Source organism: Nuphar pumila, chromosome 8 (assembly GCF_984573655.1).
Source record: "Nuphar pumila chromosome 8, dmNupPumi1.hap1.1, whole genome shotgun sequence".
NCBI lineage: Eukaryota > Viridiplantae > Streptophyta > Magnoliopsida > Nymphaeales > Nymphaeaceae > Nuphar > Nuphar pumila.
Genome location: NC_143256.1, coordinates 76566049 through 76583386, shown reverse-complemented (window position 1 = coordinate 76583386; position 17338 = coordinate 76566049). Strand labels below are relative to the sequence as shown.

The following is a 17338-nucleotide window of genomic DNA, read 5'->3' as shown; positions in this document are numbered from 1 at the left end:
TTAGAATTAGACAATGCCGCAAAAACGATAGACATAGGATAGATCCTAGAATTAAGTAGTGGGCACTGAAAGGAGCTAAACAAGGAATGTTTGTAGAGCGGGTAGTTAAGGAAGTTGATTGGTGTCTCGAGGAGGATTCAAAATTTATGTGGAATAAGATAGCGAGTGGCATGAGAAAGGTGACTAAGGGGGTATTGGGTGAGTCTAAAGGCGGTGCACCGCTAGGTAAGGACACATCGTGGTGGAACGAGGATGTCAAATTAGCTATTAAGGTTAAAAGAGAGTGTTATAGAAATCTAAGTAAAAGTCATGATAATGAGAATTTGGAGAAGTATATGATAGCAAAGAAGGAAGTTAAAAAAGTAGTTCGGAACACGAGGGATAATGTATATAAGGAGGTTTATGACAAGTTGGATACCAAAGAGGGCGAGAAGGATATTTATAGGCTTGTAAAGATGAGAGATAGGAAATCGAGGGATTTGGGTATGGTTAGATGTATCAAAGATGAAACACAAAGGTTTTAGTCAAAGATAAGGAGATTAAGGAGAGTTGAAAAGATTATTTTGATAAGCTATTTAATGAAAGTCATGCTCAGGATCTTGGAGACTTTTCCATTCCTTTTCATGAGATGAATCGTGACTTCATGCGCAAGATTCAAAAGAAAGAAATTGCAGAGGCTTTGAAGAAAATGAAATCAAGAAGTGCAGTTGACCCAGATGGTATACCTATCGAGACTTGGAAATGCTTGGGAGAGAAAGGTTTAAAATGGTTGACAAATCTTTTTAACTTGATTTGGCGAACAAATAAGATGCCTAATGAGTGGAGGAAAAGTAATTTGGTGCCTTTATATAAGAATAAGGGTGATATACAAGATTGCACAAACTATCGTGGTATAAAACTCATGAGTCATACTATGAAACTTTGGGAGAGGGTGATTGAGTCTAGGTTGATGAAGGTTGTCATGATATCGGAGAATCAATTTGGTTTTATGCCTGGAAGATCAACTATGGAAGCTATACATCTTCTTAGACAACTTATCGAAAGATATAGAGAGAGGAACAAAGATTTGCATATGGTTTTTATTGATTTAGAGAAGGCATACGATAGAGTACCTAGGGACGTTCTCTGGTGGACAATGATGAAGAAAGGTGTTTCTCTCAAGTACATCAGTATAATTAAAGATATGTATAAAGGAGTAGTAACCAATGTCCCCCCTTGTGGAGGGGTGATAACCAATTTTCCTATAACGGTTGGGTTACATCAAGGATCTGCTTTAAGCCCTTTCGTATTTGCTATAGTGATGGATGAGCTTACGAGATCAATTCAAGAAAATGTGCCGTGGTGTATGTTGTTTGCTGATGATATTATTTTGATTGATGAGTCTAGAGCTGGGGTTAATGTTAAGTTAGAATTATGGAGACAGACATTGGAAGCAAGAGGTTTTAAGTTGAGTAAGAGTAAAACAGAATCATGAAATGTCGATTTAGTAAGCATCGAAGTAGTGATGAGAGTGTAGTGAAGCTTGGTGATCAAGAAATACCGGTGGATGATTCTTTCAAATATTTGGGATCTATCATTCAAAAGTATGGAGAAATTGATGGAGATGCATATCATAGGATAAAGGTTGGGTGGATGAAATGGAAGAGTGCAACTGGAGTGTTGTGCGATCGTAGAATGCCATTGCGGTTGAAGGGAAAGTTTTATATGACGACTATTAGGCCTGCTTTACTATATAGTACGGAATATTGGGCTGCCAAGAGATATCATATTCAAAAAATGAGTGTAGCTGAGATGCGTATGCTGAGATGGATGTGTGGAAATACAATAAAAGAAAAGATTCAGAACAAGGAGATACGTAAGAAGGTAGGCGTTGCACCCATTGAAAATAAGATGAGAGAGAATCGTTTACGGTGGTTTGGACATATTCGACGAAGGCCTAATGATGCTCCTGTTAGAAGGATGGAGAAATGGAAAAATATATTAGTTAAAAGAGGTCGGGGTAGGCCTAGGAAGACATGGATGGAGGTGATAGGAAAGGATATGAATGCTTTGAACCTCACCGAGGACATGGCATTGGATAGAAATGAATGGAGGAGAAGGATTCATGTGTAAGACCCAAAATGATTTTCTTTGTTGGTTCATATCGCCGACCCCAATTGTTTTGGGATGAAGGCGTTGTTGTTGTTGTATGAACCCTAGTGGTTCTTGTGAGTGTGTATTGTTTATGAATCTTCATGGTTCGTGTGAGAGATCTTTGTTGTGTATCATTTGAAGATACAATTGTTGGTCTCATCTTCTTACAACTAAACAGGTTTGGGATGGTTGGATACCCATGTCATTGACAACTATAAGCAGATTGGACAATGGTGGTCCTTTCAAAGATTTAAACTTGAATAGTCCAAGATTTGTTGTGGGTCAAGTAAGATAATGCCTACCATGTGAAACATGTTATTTTGAGTCATATTAATCAAGCTCTTCAACTAATCTTGTTCTGATGTAAGTTGCTAAAGTTAATCAGATAACATATGCAATGGTTACCAGCATTGCTGTAATATTGTGTGCTTTTTTATATTGTGTTAAACTTTTAAATTTCTGAAAATTTTGCTGTGTTGTAGAAACATCGGTAAAATGCCCGATGCTAGATTATGATATTTGAGTGTGGGCTTAGCTCAGGTCTCATCGACAAGACCTAAACGAGCCAATTAATAGGTGATAAAAACTTTTAATTTTGACCTTTAAAATCAAGCAAAATTTGGGTTAAATTTAAGCAAATTTTGAGTTATATATCGTTAGATGCACCTCAAAATTCTGAGTTCGAGGATATTCTATTTTTTCTGAATTCGGGCTACGGTTGACTCGAAAATCATATTTTTTTAAAAGAGTCCTGCCTCGATGGGATCAGTCTGGATTCGATAGGACCAAATCCGATCCATATGATATAAGTTAATATGGATCTGGACTCCGTCTAAGACCCATATTAATTAGGATCTGGTCCAGTTCAAGATCCATATGGATTTGGATATTGGATCTGGATCCAAATCCAAAATCTTGATCCCACGAAATTAAAGCTTTAAATTCATTATAATGGTTTAAATTAAGGGAATTTAAAGTTAAAAAGGTTCCCAGAGGGATAAGATATCCTCTGGAATTTTGTAAATATTTATTAATTAAATATAAAAGTTATTTAATTTTGAATTTTGGTTAAATAACTTTTATATTTAATTAATAAAAGTAAGAAATTAGAAAAAGTAGTTACCAAATGGTGGGGTCTCTATCAAAGCCAATTTGGTTGGGTAAAGAAAAAGTAAGTAATTAGAAAAAGTAGTTGGAAAGGTCAACAAAAAAATAATGAGTTGAGAAAAATTAGTAAAGTAGGTTGGAGATATCCAGCCCTCATATGAGAAACCCTAGAGGGGGGGTGTCACCCTCTAGAGTCCGTCTTTAGCATAAAAACTCAAAAGAAGAGAGAGAGAGAGAGAGAGAGAGAGAGAGAGAGAGAGAGAGAGAGAGAGAGAGAGGCCTTATTCCTCTTCGGTCATCCAAGATTTTTGGATTGTTTTCGAGCTTCGAAAAAGGTACAGGTTCCTCTCTCTTGATTCGATTGGAAGAGAATAATTTAAATCCTATGTCACATGGGTGTGAGTGCGGGGATGCGGCACTTTAAAAAAACATATCCTTGCTTATTTAAACCTCGATAAAACATACTCAGGTCAGATTCAGAACCAACCCGGATCCAAACCTCGATAAAACATATCCTTGCTTATTTAAAGCACACAGGGTAGGGTTTCGAGAAACCCTCCCCTACGCTGCTCATTCTCTCTTCTCGCTCGCCTTCTCCCCAAGCCGCAGGCTCCCTCTCTCACTTTTGTTTTTCGGCCACCTGACGTCGGCAAGCCCCACGTCCAGCGAGCCCCACGTCCGACGAGCCTTGGCTTTCTTGGCACCCGACGTCGGCCCTTCCCGTGCCAACGATGCGCCCTCCAGCCCCTTTCAGGTGAGCTCCCTCTCGCATCTCTCTTTTCTCGTTGTCTTCTTCTTTTCTTCTTCAGGCGAGCCTCCCTTGACGTGTTTTTCTTTTTTCTTTTTACATAAATGAACACACCCAGGGTCAGGTTGACCGCACCTGCATGCGCACCCGCATGCGCACCCATGTCTCATTGACGCGGGTGCGGCACCTGGGTGGCCGAATCCCTATGACATAGTTTAAATAAGATTAAGTGAGATTTTTGAAGGAAACCATGAATCTGATTTCGGTGGTGCATGTTCAATCTATGGAAATCGATATATGTATGGCCGATGATATGTATTTATGATTTAATCCTTGATTTCATAACAAGAACATGCCTTACATATGACTATAATATATATATATATATATATATATATATATATATATATATATATATATATATATATATATATATATATATATATATATATGTGTGTGTGTGTGTGTGTGTGTGTGTCAACACACATGTATATTTATATATAGATATATTTATACACCTATACAATATTGTATGAACCCTAATGGTTCTTGTGAGTGTGTATTGTTTAGGAACCTTCGTTGTTCGTGTGAGAGATCTTTGGTGTGTATCATTTGAAGATACGATTGTTGGTCTCATCTTCTTACAACTAAACATGTAAGATAATGCCTACCATGTGAAACATGTTATTTTAAGTCATATTAATCAAGCTCTTCAACTAATCTTTTTCTGATGTAAGTTTTTAAAGTTAATCAAATGACATGTGCAATGGTTACCAGCATTGCTGTAATATCGTGTGCTTTTTTATATAGTGTTAAACTTTTAAATTTCTAAAAAATTGGCTGTGTTGTAGAAACATCGGTAAAACGCCCGATGCTAGATTATGATATTTGAGTCTGTGCTTAGTTTAGGTCTCATCGACAAGACCTAAACGAGCCAATTAATAGGTGATAAAAACTTCTATTTCCGACCTTTAAAATCAAGCGAAATTTGGGTTAAATTTAGGCGAATTTTCAGTTATATATCGTTAGATGCGCCTTAAAATTTTGAGTTCAAGGATATTCTATTTTTCTGAATTCGAGCTACGGTTGGCTCGAAAATCATATTTTTTTAAAAAATGCCCACCTTGATGGGATCGGGTCTGGATTGGATCAGACCGGATCCGATCCATATGGTCTAAGTTAATATGGATCTGGACTAGTTCAAGATCCATATGGATTTCGATATTGGATTTGGATCCAAATTCAAAATCCAGGTCCCACAAAATTAAAGCTTTAAATTCATTATAATGGTTTAATTTAAGGAAATTTAAAGTTAAAAAGGTTCCCAGAGGGATAAGATATCCTCTGGAATTTTGTAGATATTTATTAATTAAATATAAAACTTATTTAATTTTGAATTTTGGTTAATATAGTAGTTACCAAATGGTGGGGTCTCCATAAGAGCCCAATTTGGTTGGTTAAACAAAAAGTAAGTAACTAGAAAAAGTAGTTGGAAAAGTCAACAAAAAAAACAAAGAGTTGAGAAAAATTAGTAAAGTAGGTTGGAGATATCCGGCCCTCATATGAGAAACCCTAGAGGGAGGCGTCACCCTCTAGAGGCCGTCTTTAGTATAAAAACTCAAAAGAAGAAGGAGAGAGACAGAGAGAGAGACAAAGAGAGAGACCTTCCTCTTCGGTCATCCGAGATTCTCGGATTGTTTTCGAGCTTCGAAAAAGGTACGGGTTCCTCATTCTTGATTCGAATGGAAGAGAACATTTGACACTGGACCTAATGGTGCTCATTTTTACAGCACGTTCTTGCTTTCTCCACACCAAATTCTGATGACTTCAGGAGCTGAATTGTTATCCCTGCACACTGAAATACACATTGAAAACTAGGCACAAACACACAAATACTGCAAGTCAAATTCCTCAGCCTTTAATAAATATATGACAAGTTCACTGGATTTTTGCTTTGAGAACTTCCACATGGTTACTAGGGGTACTTTTTTCCATTTTGAATAGCAGCCTGTCAAATAGATAAATATCGTTCTGAACATTTCTATTATCTATGTTTGTATAAGAGATGCAGTTCTATTTTTTCTGCTTGTGTATGTCAATGTTGTAGACCTCTTCTTTTTCTGTGGACACTTTTCTTTGAAGGCTCTTGTTTATTTTTTTCACCATCATATTCTGGAGAAATTCAATGTGGCTATTTGGTAGTTTGTAAATAAATCAATAGCATTGCATATTTCTTGTTCTTATCCTTGATAGATGCAGCCAAGATTGGGTTTGCTTTATTCTCACTGTTGAAGATGTAGGTTGCTGAAGTTGTGAAATAATATGCCATCATTTCTCTCGCTATTTTAAACAAACAAATTTGACAAAAAAAATTAGCATGGATCCATTATTTATTTTTTTTGGCAACGAAGCATGCACTAATGGTTTTTTTTGTTGTTGATAACTTAATAGTAAAAAAAAATGATAACTTGCTTATGCTGATGAGCATATACAGTGTTCATTTTGTGTGCATTATGTAGTGTACCATGTATAGTTTTAGTTTTATACTTGTATGACACTATGTTTTTAAGTTTTTAACTTCCCTTGGTGGGTTTGTGCATAATCTACTAACCGTGCGTTATAGATTTATCAAATCATCAAAGAAATGTCAGAAGAAGGATCTTCAAGGACTCCAATAGCATTCACTAAAGGAAAGGACCCTGTGTGGGATTTTGGTTTACCACTTGATAAGAAAAAGAAGAGGGTACAATGTACTTGGTGTACAAAACAAATGAGTGGTGGCATTAATAGACTTAAGTATCATCTTGCTGGTATTAAAGGAGAGGTGGAACCATGTGACAAAGTCGAAGAATCTGTAAGAAAAAAAATTCGTAAGAATTTGGAGTCATTTAAGGAACACAAATTATATAAGAGAAATATTGTAAATGAGATTGATTCCTTTGTTGAAGTAAATGATAATGATATGGACTTGTCAGATGAAAGTAATGAGTCTTCTGAGAAAAGATATATAAAGGGAAAAAAATTGATGAACGATGCCCCAAAGCATAATCTTGATGCTTTTGTTAAAGTGAAGGCAGGGTCTCCATCAATGAAACAACTTGGAATAAAAGCAGCTTTGGATAAAAAAGCTAGAGATAGGTTATGTTCAGCTATTGCGAGATTTTTTTATCATTCAGCCATTCCTTTCAACGCAGCCAATTCTCCTTACTTTACGAAGATGATTGAAGTTTGTTCCTCAGTAGGAATGAGATTAAAGCCGCCTTCTTCATCTGAGATTTCTGGAAGATTGTTACAAGAAGAAATTAAAAAAATTGATGATTATTTCAAAGAATACAAGGAGTCTTGGGCTGAAATGGGTTGTTCTATTATGGCTGATGGTTGGAAAGATGCAACACAAAGGACATTGATAAATTTTTTGGTTCATTGTCCAAGGGGCATTTACTTCTTAAAATCAGTTGATGCAACAAGTATCGTGAAGAATCGAGAAAATTTATTAAAATTATTTGATGAAGTGGTGGAAACAGTAGGTGCAGAGAATGTTGTTCAGGTATATTATTCTGTTCTTTTGTAATTTTCTATTAAACATTGATATTTATAATTTGTCTAGTATGTTAATAATGTTTTGAAATTTAAAAATGTCAGATAATCACAGATAATGCAGCCAACTATCAAGCAGCTGGAAAGATGTTGGAGGATAGGAGGAAAACCATATTTTGGACTCCTTGTGCAGCTCATTGCATAGATCTCATGCTTGAAGATTTTTCTAAGATAAAAAGCATAGCTGGATGTGTGGAAAAAGGAAAAAGGATCACGAAGTTCATCTACAATCATACTTTTGTTTTGAACCTAATGAGGACTCAATTTTCTAATAAGAAAGAAATTCTAAGACCGGTTACTACAAGATTTGCCACTAATTTTATCATGCTTCAATCTTTGCTAGAACATCGAAGTGGTCTTAGAAAAATGATGGCATCAGATGAATGGACAATTCAAAATATTCATCATTTGCTGAGGGAAAAGAGATGGAGGATATTATATTGAATAGTAATTTTTGGAGAGTCGTAGAATCAACTGTTAAAACTATAGAACCTCTGGTCAAAGTTTTGAGAATGGTCGATGGTGAAGAAAATCCTACAATGGGTTATCTTTATGAAGCTATGGATAGAGCCAAAGAGGCTATAAAAGAAATTCATGACAATGACGAGAAAAAGTATAAACCTTATTGGAAAATAATTGATAATCGTTGGGAAAATCAACTTCATCATCCTCTTCATGCAGCAGCATACTATCTCAATCCCAAATACCACTATAGTCCACAATTTTCTAAGGTATGTATTTGTTTATATCTTTTTATTAATTCTTTTAAATTTTGAATATGAACTTTCTTTTATCAATTACCAATTTAATGTATTTGACTATTTGCACTATTTCATGTAATTCACAAAGCATCCTGAAGTAAGGCGTGGTTTAATTCAATGTATTGAGAAGTTGGAGCCAAATATTTCAGCTAGAGTAAGAGCATGCAAGCAACTTGAGTTATTTGAAGAATCAAGTGCAAATTTTGGTACTTCTATAGCTGTTATGACTAGAGATGAGCATAAGCCAGGTGATTTATCTTTAACATTATTGTTGTGTTGTGCAAAAAAATATTTCTTTAATCAACTTTTCATTTTTGTGTGTTTTGGCTTTATGCAACAATGTGGTGGAAAATGCATGGAATATGTGCCCCCGATCTTAAAAAAATTGCTATTCGTATACTTAGTCAAACATGTTCTTCATTTGGATGTGAACGAAATTGGAGTACCTTTGATCAAATTCACACTAAGAGAAGAAATAGATTAGCTCAAAAGAAACTTAATGACTTAGTGTTTGTCCATTATAATTTACGTCTGAGAGAAAAACAATTAAAGAAAACACGTCTTGACCCAATTTCTTTGGACAATATATATTTGCAAACACCAATGGATGAATGTGTCATGCAAGAAAGAGTTTTAGATGGAGATGAGGTAAAATCGTAAAAGTTTGTTTGATATTTTAACTTGATTAAAATTGTTTTAATTTAGTTTTTTGTTTTTCTCTATTGCATGTTAACTCAAATGTGTCATATTTTGTTGAATGAAGGATTTCTTAAGAGACTTGGAGATGAAAGTTGAAAACATTAAAGAAGCTAATCTTATTGATGACGAAGGTGGTGATGGAGTTGAAGATGAAGATGCAAGGGAAAATGCAACCACTAGTACTCCAATTCAGCCATTAATTTCTACTTCAAACTCAAGAATTGATTCAAATGAAGTTCCAAATAATAGCACTTCGCCTCTATTTGAGATTTGAGTCATTGACTATTGACTTGAGAATTGAGATATCATATTTTGTAAAAGTGGATGAATTTTGGATGAATGAAATTTGATTTTGTCATTGTGTTATGATCATTAACTTTATATTTATGAACTTTGTAACTTAACTTTACTTTAGGGCTTATTTCTATTGAAATATTGAATTATTGTTTTGCTTGGTTGTTCTATTTCTTGCTATTAGATGAGTAATTATAAGTTAGATATAGTTTTACTTGATGTTATTTTACTTATTAATCAATTACACTAGTAATTAAGTCATTCTACAAACTTTTATATGTTTAAATGATAATTTATATATTGTTTTTCTTTTAAAATCAAAAGTTAACAAAACTCGGTCCGAGTCACCGAGTTGACCCGCCGAGTCACGAGTCCATAAAGAACGAGTCGAGTTCCGAGTCACGGGTTTTAAAACCTTGATATTTATACACATATACAATACTCGGTTCATGAGGGTCTGCTGCAACATCCTATATATATATAAAATAGTCAGTGAGGTTCAGCCAGGGTTAATCTTAACCCGTGACTGGCTGGTTTGGATCAGGTCTGATCCAAACCAGTCCTGTCTGGCCGACTCATCCATTTCAGCGTGGATTTCAAAAAAAGAAAATTTCTGTGCTGACTGTAACAGACATTGAAACAGAACTCCAATTAAGCATATCAAATTTATTTATTTTACTCTTTTAAGTGCTGCCAAACCTTTTAACTCATCAGTAACATGATCAAAGAAATGGCACAGTAAATCCAAGAAGCAAGGCATTTAGGCATCAGAAGTCACAAGGCCAACAGATCTACATATGCAAGCAGAAACTGAACAAGACTTTTGGTTTAATGAATTGAGTACTTTAGAAGGAATTAAAGGCAAAGGTCCAAAACAGACCCTAAAATTATCCGTTCTAGTTGAGTTCCAGCCCAACTTCACAATGTGAGCAATGAGTATCACAAACAATGTGAAAACATATTCCAATAAATTAAAAATATGGTTTCTATGCCAAACTTGCTAGTATGATAATAATCTTCATCCGGAAAAAAATCAAAGATACAAATCATCATCATCAAAGCATATCTCATCTCAAAGGGCTTCATGTCCACTGCTAATATTTGACCTTGGCATGGCCAGAAACCAGCAACACCATGCCCATTCACGTAGATATCCTTGATATCAATAGGTGTGTTGATTTCAGACTCAGTTTGATGAGCGAAAACCCATTTCTTTGACTGGGATCAACATGACATCAAATTGGCCACAAACCAGTAAGGTGTCACAGGCCATGTTGTCCACTTACCATCCAACTTGGTTTTAGCCAAAACCAACATCTGATGATGTATCAGAAAATGCTAGACAGTATCCTAATTGACATACACCTATGTCACAGGGACTCGGCAAAGTGGGTGCCGCACCCGCGTCGATGCGACACGGGTACACGTGTGGGTGCGGCACCTGGTGCAGTCAACCTGACCCTGGGTGCGTTGACCGCACCCAGGGTCATTTATGTCCAACTTTTGGACTTATATATATATATATATATATATATATATATATATATATATATATATATATATATATATATATATAACCCATGTTCATATTTTTACTTGTTACATGTTCATATTTTCACATGTTAAATGTTCAGATTTGCACATGTTAAATGTCCAGATTCATACGTGATAAATGTTTAGATTTATTCATGTTCAATGTGCAAATTTATGCATGTTGAATCGTTAGATTTGTGTGTTTTCGTTCAAATTATGTATTTTTACTTTTGATTGGGCTGTAATGCATGTTTTCATGTGAAATTGATGCATGCTTTCATGTAACTGTTAGGCATGTTTTTTTTATGTGACTACCATGTTGATGCTGTCTTGTGTATGAGGGCAGCATAAACGTGGGCTCGGTATGTTTTGACTGATATCTCAAGTTTGCTCAAGGCGACAAAATTAGTTGTGCTTCACATATGCTCATGAAATTGAATTCCTTGTTAGCCTAAACGTGCATAATATGAACACATGAATTTTGAGGTTGGTTTACTGTTGTCTCAACATAGTCACGAGCATGCTTGAATGATATGCATGAGATAAAATATGAGAACAAGATGTATCTTTCAAGCGTGTGTTCATATGCATATGAAATTGTTATATATGTATGCATTTGTGAGCATGTTGAATGATTGCATAAGTTGCATGCTCATTGTGGATTTTGCATAAGATGCAACAGTGGTCTAATGTGAATCACTCTAGGCCATGTGGGTCGCGAACAGGTGTTGCTCTAAGCTTTGTTAAATGCATTGCAAAATCAATAAGATGTATTGGTTTTATAAATTAATTACATTGTTAGATATTGTAACTGGCTAATGTCTCGTGTTGTGTTTTGCATGTTGAATTGCAAAACGAATCTTGTGTAAAGAATATCCCTTTTGATAAAAAGATAAAAGAAACAATAAGTGTAATTAATGTTTTTTCCTGAATGTCCCTTCTACAGTGTGAGAATCCTAAATGATGGTTTTGAGAAACCGCGAGGATACTAAAACTTCGTGTGCGATTGTGCCTTTGAACCCGATATGGTGGTTCACCTTCCGACCACGGTTTTAAGGAGTTTTCGCCACTTTGCCTAGGAGTGGTGTGTAGACACAGTTGTTGTTATCGGTATAACAAGAAAGTGACATCAGTGGATATTGATTTTCCTGGTGTTCCGACATTAGATGTTGATTTCTAATATTTCGATGAATGATGTTGATTTCTGATATCGGTCGAGGGTTAAGTCTGGAACCCAGTAATAAAATACAGTTGTGTGTTAAAATACAACTGGGAACCTATCTTGAACTTTGGGAGTTGTTGTGCCCGTTTTAAGTATCCGCGGGTTTTAATGAAAAGTGAAACTAAAATTGTGTGCATTTATAGGGACATGCATACAAAAGAAAACTCTGATAATAACTTAATAAGTTGTTCATGCATGTGCATTGATTTCATGCATATTTGCTATTCTACATTAGTTCATCCATCCTTATATGTTCTCTTACATGTGATATATTGTAGTTGCATGATAATTGTTCTTAAATGCATGAATGGTTATTTGGATTATGAGATAGTTGTAGGTATGTTCCTCTAAAAATGTTACATGAATTTGATTTATACTTTTCTTGCCTATTTGAATTATTAGAGGAATTCGTATGCATGATCTTTGATTTTGACCCTGCTCCCTTTATGTTTTTCACAACCTCTGAAGCCCAGTGATGGGACCGACTGCCATAGGTAGCCTATGCGACCTGCGTGGCGGCTTTGACATTTTTTTTGAGACAGTGTGACTCTATTTTTATTGATATTTATTTGCATATTATTCTCAAACTTTAATTATTGATGAATAAAGTTATTTAGTTTGGTTGATGGTTAATGTAAAATCCCTTGTGGTTTGGATTTTGTTATGTCTGTATGACCCTAGATCTCTGGGTATGGTTTTCGCAATTGTGATTTTTTTTTTCACTTTTCAACGTGGATGAGTTGGGGTCGTTACAATTTCTCCCTGGGAATAATAAACATTAACTTGTACTTGCAATTTAATGCTTTTATTTTGGAAGTTAAAAGGCAGTTATGGTGTAAGAATGTAGTAAAGAAAGGCTTCACTGTTTATTGGTTCTTTTCACGCAAGAAAAAAAATATTACTAAGTTCATACTATAGTTATTTTATTCATCTATTTACGATTTATCCATTCCATTCCGAGCAAGTCAAAATTCTTTTGCTTTGTAATGATTCAATATCCTAGAACTCATGTTTTTTCCTTTTGAATCCTTCATATATGTGTACTTAAATGAGTTAGAAGTTACTAAATCCTTATCTTTTGCTTCATTCAGTTGGCTGGCTCGGTGACTGCTGTTTTCAACTGTCAAGGTCCTTTAGATGCCCCTGTAATCATTGGCAGTGGAATGATTTCTAGAACTGCACATTCCATTACAAGAGTTCCTGCATCATTGGCTTCTGAAGCAATGCTAAAGAACAAAGAGGCTGGTGCAGTTGCAGCTTTTGACCGTATTCCTTTTTCTTATGTGTCTGCTAATTTCACTTACAACATGGACAACAGTGTGAGAATATTTTTTTTCCTATATTATTTCTTTTGGCATGTCTACAGCTTTTTTTTCGAGTCGTTGAAACCTCATTTATCCTGTTAATTATGATTTTTTCTGCAGGTTGCTGACTTGTATGGTATTAGAGTGAGTCTTTTGGATGGTGGTGAACTTCGAGGGGCAGGAAATGCATGGATCTGTCCCGAGGTAAAGATGCTTTGGCTGGTTTCACTAGTTTCTCCTTTTAAGATAATGATATCTGAATCTAATTTTTATTGAAGATAGCTCTGCTACATTTGTTATTGTTGATGCTTCAAATTTCAGTGCAATTCTATCTGAACTATTCTTGCTTTTCTTCCTTCCACCATCATTCCATGCATATACCTTTGACATTGCCTGGTTCTTTCTGCTAACGTCCCTTCTGTGTTTAGTCTTAACTGTTGATTGGTACAGTTAGGTACATTACTGTTTTTTCTTCCCTTGAGGAACCTCAATTTCTTCTCCTATAACTTACCTTACCCATCTCCTAATCTGTTCATTGGTCAGGTTGGTCATTAGATTCATTAACATCCCTCTTCAATATCATCTGGATTATCTTTTTTAGTTAATTCTTGGCAATATTCCAGCATGGCTATTTCTTTGGTTTTATAGGATATGCTAGAAAACTATGAAAAATCTTGGGAAAACCTTTGTAAAAAGCACAAATTTTAGAAAGAAAGTATAACCAAGTAAAATTATTAGTCTCCTAAAAATTATTAAAAAGAAATGTAAATTTATCTATGACAGAAAAGACTAATAAAATAGAAAATGCTTTGTTTAATTTTCTAAAAGAAGACATCTCAATGTTTTTGAGATTTTCCTGATGTTATTATGATATTTTCTATGTGGTGATATTCTTAGAATATTGCAATATTTTTCAATTTTCTTATCTTTTCGAAATGACTTTGAAAAAATGATGTTTTGAAACGACTTTGAAAATGTGATGTTTTCAAAATATTGTGGATATTAGTGACTATGAAAATGTAATTTCTAAATGCTCTTTCATATTTACCCGTGGAAACTAAATGCTGAATATTGGAAATTGTTAATTGTTACGTGCTATTGAGCAAATTATTAGTTGCCCTTACACTAATCTATGCGTATCCTATATTTTATGAATTTTTCTAACTCAATATTAACTAGCTGACTTGTAGAACAACAATCTAGTATTGGATGTGGCATTTTTAAATGTTTAACTTGTTTACTTAGATATGCTTAGATTTTTTTGTCAATTGTCTTATTTTCTGATTTTGGGTTGGCTCTACTTTTCTCATCTATTTTTTCCTAAACTATTTCTTTATATATTGTAATGACAGGGGGAGGTTGATGATTCAGCACTGGATGTTAATTGGTCTGGAAGTTTGTCGTTTGATGATGTTCTTTGCAGGTATTTACCTGCCGAAGTGCCGCCACTGCCAGTTAAAATTGGATACATAAATGGAGAAACAAAGCTTTCAGGTTCTCTTTTAAAACCGTAAGTGCCCACTGACTTTGAATTAGAAAACTGTTTATGGCTTTGTTTCTGATAGATGCTTCTTTGTGTTCGTTTTCTTTCTCAAAGGTGTGGAATGCTGATCTTCATTTAAAACACCTGCATAGTGGTCACTTATCTTTCTGTGTGGTTTGGAAATCCAGGAGATTTGATATTAAGTGGGCTGCACCAAATGCTGAAGAATCATTCAATGATGCTCGTGGCGACATTATAATTTCACATGAATGCATAACTGTCAGTTCTTCATCAGCTGCTTTCGAGATACATTTAAAACTTTTAACATCTTATCCTGATGAATGTTTGGTTAGCCGAAAAGGATCTCACCATTTAAAGAATCCATTGCCTCCGCTGATTGATGGAGTTGAACTAGATCTTCGTTTGCGTGGATTTGACCTTTTTAATTTGATGTCTTCAACTCTATTTGATGCACCAAAGCCATTGCATTTAAAAGCAACTGGAAGAATAAAATTTCAGGGTCATGTCCTGAGACCTAGAGAAGCTGGTGAAGAAAAGGGGCTTTTAGGCAGTGGGAAGAATATGCAGGGCGCCCATGTTATCACAAAACAAGGAACATCCAATCTTGTTGGGGACATTGTATTGTCTGGGATCAAATTGAATCAATTAACAATAGCACCTAATTTAGTGGGATCCATGAACGTCTCCCAGGAGAATATGAAGGTTCAAGCTCAAATCCTGAAATTTATTACTGATTTTGTAATCTTGAATTTATTTGTTGATTTTAAGATTTTTATGCAGCGATGCATGCATTTCATAGCAGTCTACCATGCCATATTCTCATTAGCATAAGATTATGTTTATTTTATTCACTCAGACAATGATATCCCACTTGGGCACTTTATTTGACGTTTACTTACAGTAGACTAAATGATTGGATTTTATTGTTGAGACCATGTCCTGATCCGTGTAAGATTAGTACTTCAATAAATCTAGGAACCCATGTAATGGTGTACTGTTATGAACTTCTATATCTGCACGTCATGCATTTTTCCCAATTATAAAGTGATTGTCTTCTCCAACATTTAGTTAAGTTTCTTGTTTGTAGTCTCAACTTGACATGGAACGTAACTTCACATCCCTTTGAAAATCTCCATGTACCTTGTCTTCATACCTAAAACATTTGTCAAATTTGGTTTCCTTAGCCACTCATAAGGAAGCTGCTATACTGAGTAGATGGAGGGGACATGGGGCTTGGTAATATATTATAATCTGTCACATAGGTGCAGGTGTGTTATGGTGTGAATGCAAAGTATGTGACGTGGCAATTTCAGAAAACTTGTGTGTGCATGCACACACATGCGCGCACACACACACACTGCATAGAATGCATTTGCAATTATAAAATTACAAATTTTTTTTTAAGTTTTTCTGTAACTTGAACAATTTTGGACTTGGTCAGAGTTGACCTAGTCCAAAGTTGGAAAAAAAAATGGTTGGGTGCAGGTTGACTGCACACAGCCATGTCTGGTGCTGCACTTGCACCCACACCCATATTGCAGTGTTGAGATGGGTTCTCTGGGGCGCAGAAGCAACCTTGTTACATAGATAATTATAACACAATCTAGTGCCAGTGGTTAGTTGGACCATGATATATATATATATATATATATATATATATATATATATATATATATATATATATATATATATATATATATATATAAAACTTAAGCTAAGCTGTATGGAATTTTATTTTGCGATAAGGGATAGTCCATCAAGAAGGTGTAACCTTTTCACTCCCTTTATTACTGTAGTTTCAAATATTTTCTAAGTTGGTAGTTTTAGCATTTGAATTGTTTAATGCAATTGAACAATAATATTTTTTTTGTGTAATATGCTTATCATCAATTTGCTGAAAATAAAAATAATGCATCTGTAACTGTGGTATATATATATATATATATATATATATATATATATATATATATATATATATATATATATATATATATATATATATATATATTGTAATACCCACTAAGGGTAAATTGGTCTTTTCACTTGTAAATATGCATATCCATTAGGGATATGTTTTTCTCTTTCTTTTTATTTTTGTATTTTATTTTTTATTTATTTCTTTTTCTTTATGTGAAATGGGGTCCATTGTAGAGTCGTTGGACCCCTCAAACGGTCATAAATATGACCGTTGGAGGGGCTCTCAACGACTCTATGGGAGCCCATTTTGGTTCCTTTTTGTGTATAAATAAGGGGCTTTGCCCCACCTCATAGTAAGCTTGTTTTAAGCTTTTCTCAGAAACATTTTTATCTATTTTTTTAGAGCTCTCTCTCTCGTAGTCTGTGTTTGTCAATTGCCTATTTGTATTTTTGCCCATTAGTGGCCCTTTGCTTGTATGCTTGTGCATTTCTTAGCCACTTATTGACATTGCCTCTTTT

The 17338-nt window shown here is 34.8% G+C and overlaps 1 protein-coding gene across 3 annotated transcripts in view; it reads left to right on the top strand.

Moving 5' to 3' along the window:
- Positions 1–17338, top strand: part of EMB2410 (embryo defective 2410) — a 240872-nt gene that overhangs the window by 52719 nt on the left and 170815 nt on the right. For all 3 annotated transcript variants that reach the window (XM_090016222.1, XM_090016221.1, XM_090016220.1), the window contains 4 exons: positions 13186–13413; positions 13519–13602; positions 14751–14908; positions 15070–15604. In XM_090016222.1, coding sequence (XP_089872348.1) covers positions 13186–13413; positions 13519–13602; positions 14751–14908; positions 15070–15604 — 1005 coding nt within the window. The remainder of the gene's footprint in view (positions 1–13185; positions 13414–13518; positions 13603–14750; positions 14909–15069; positions 15605–17338) is intronic.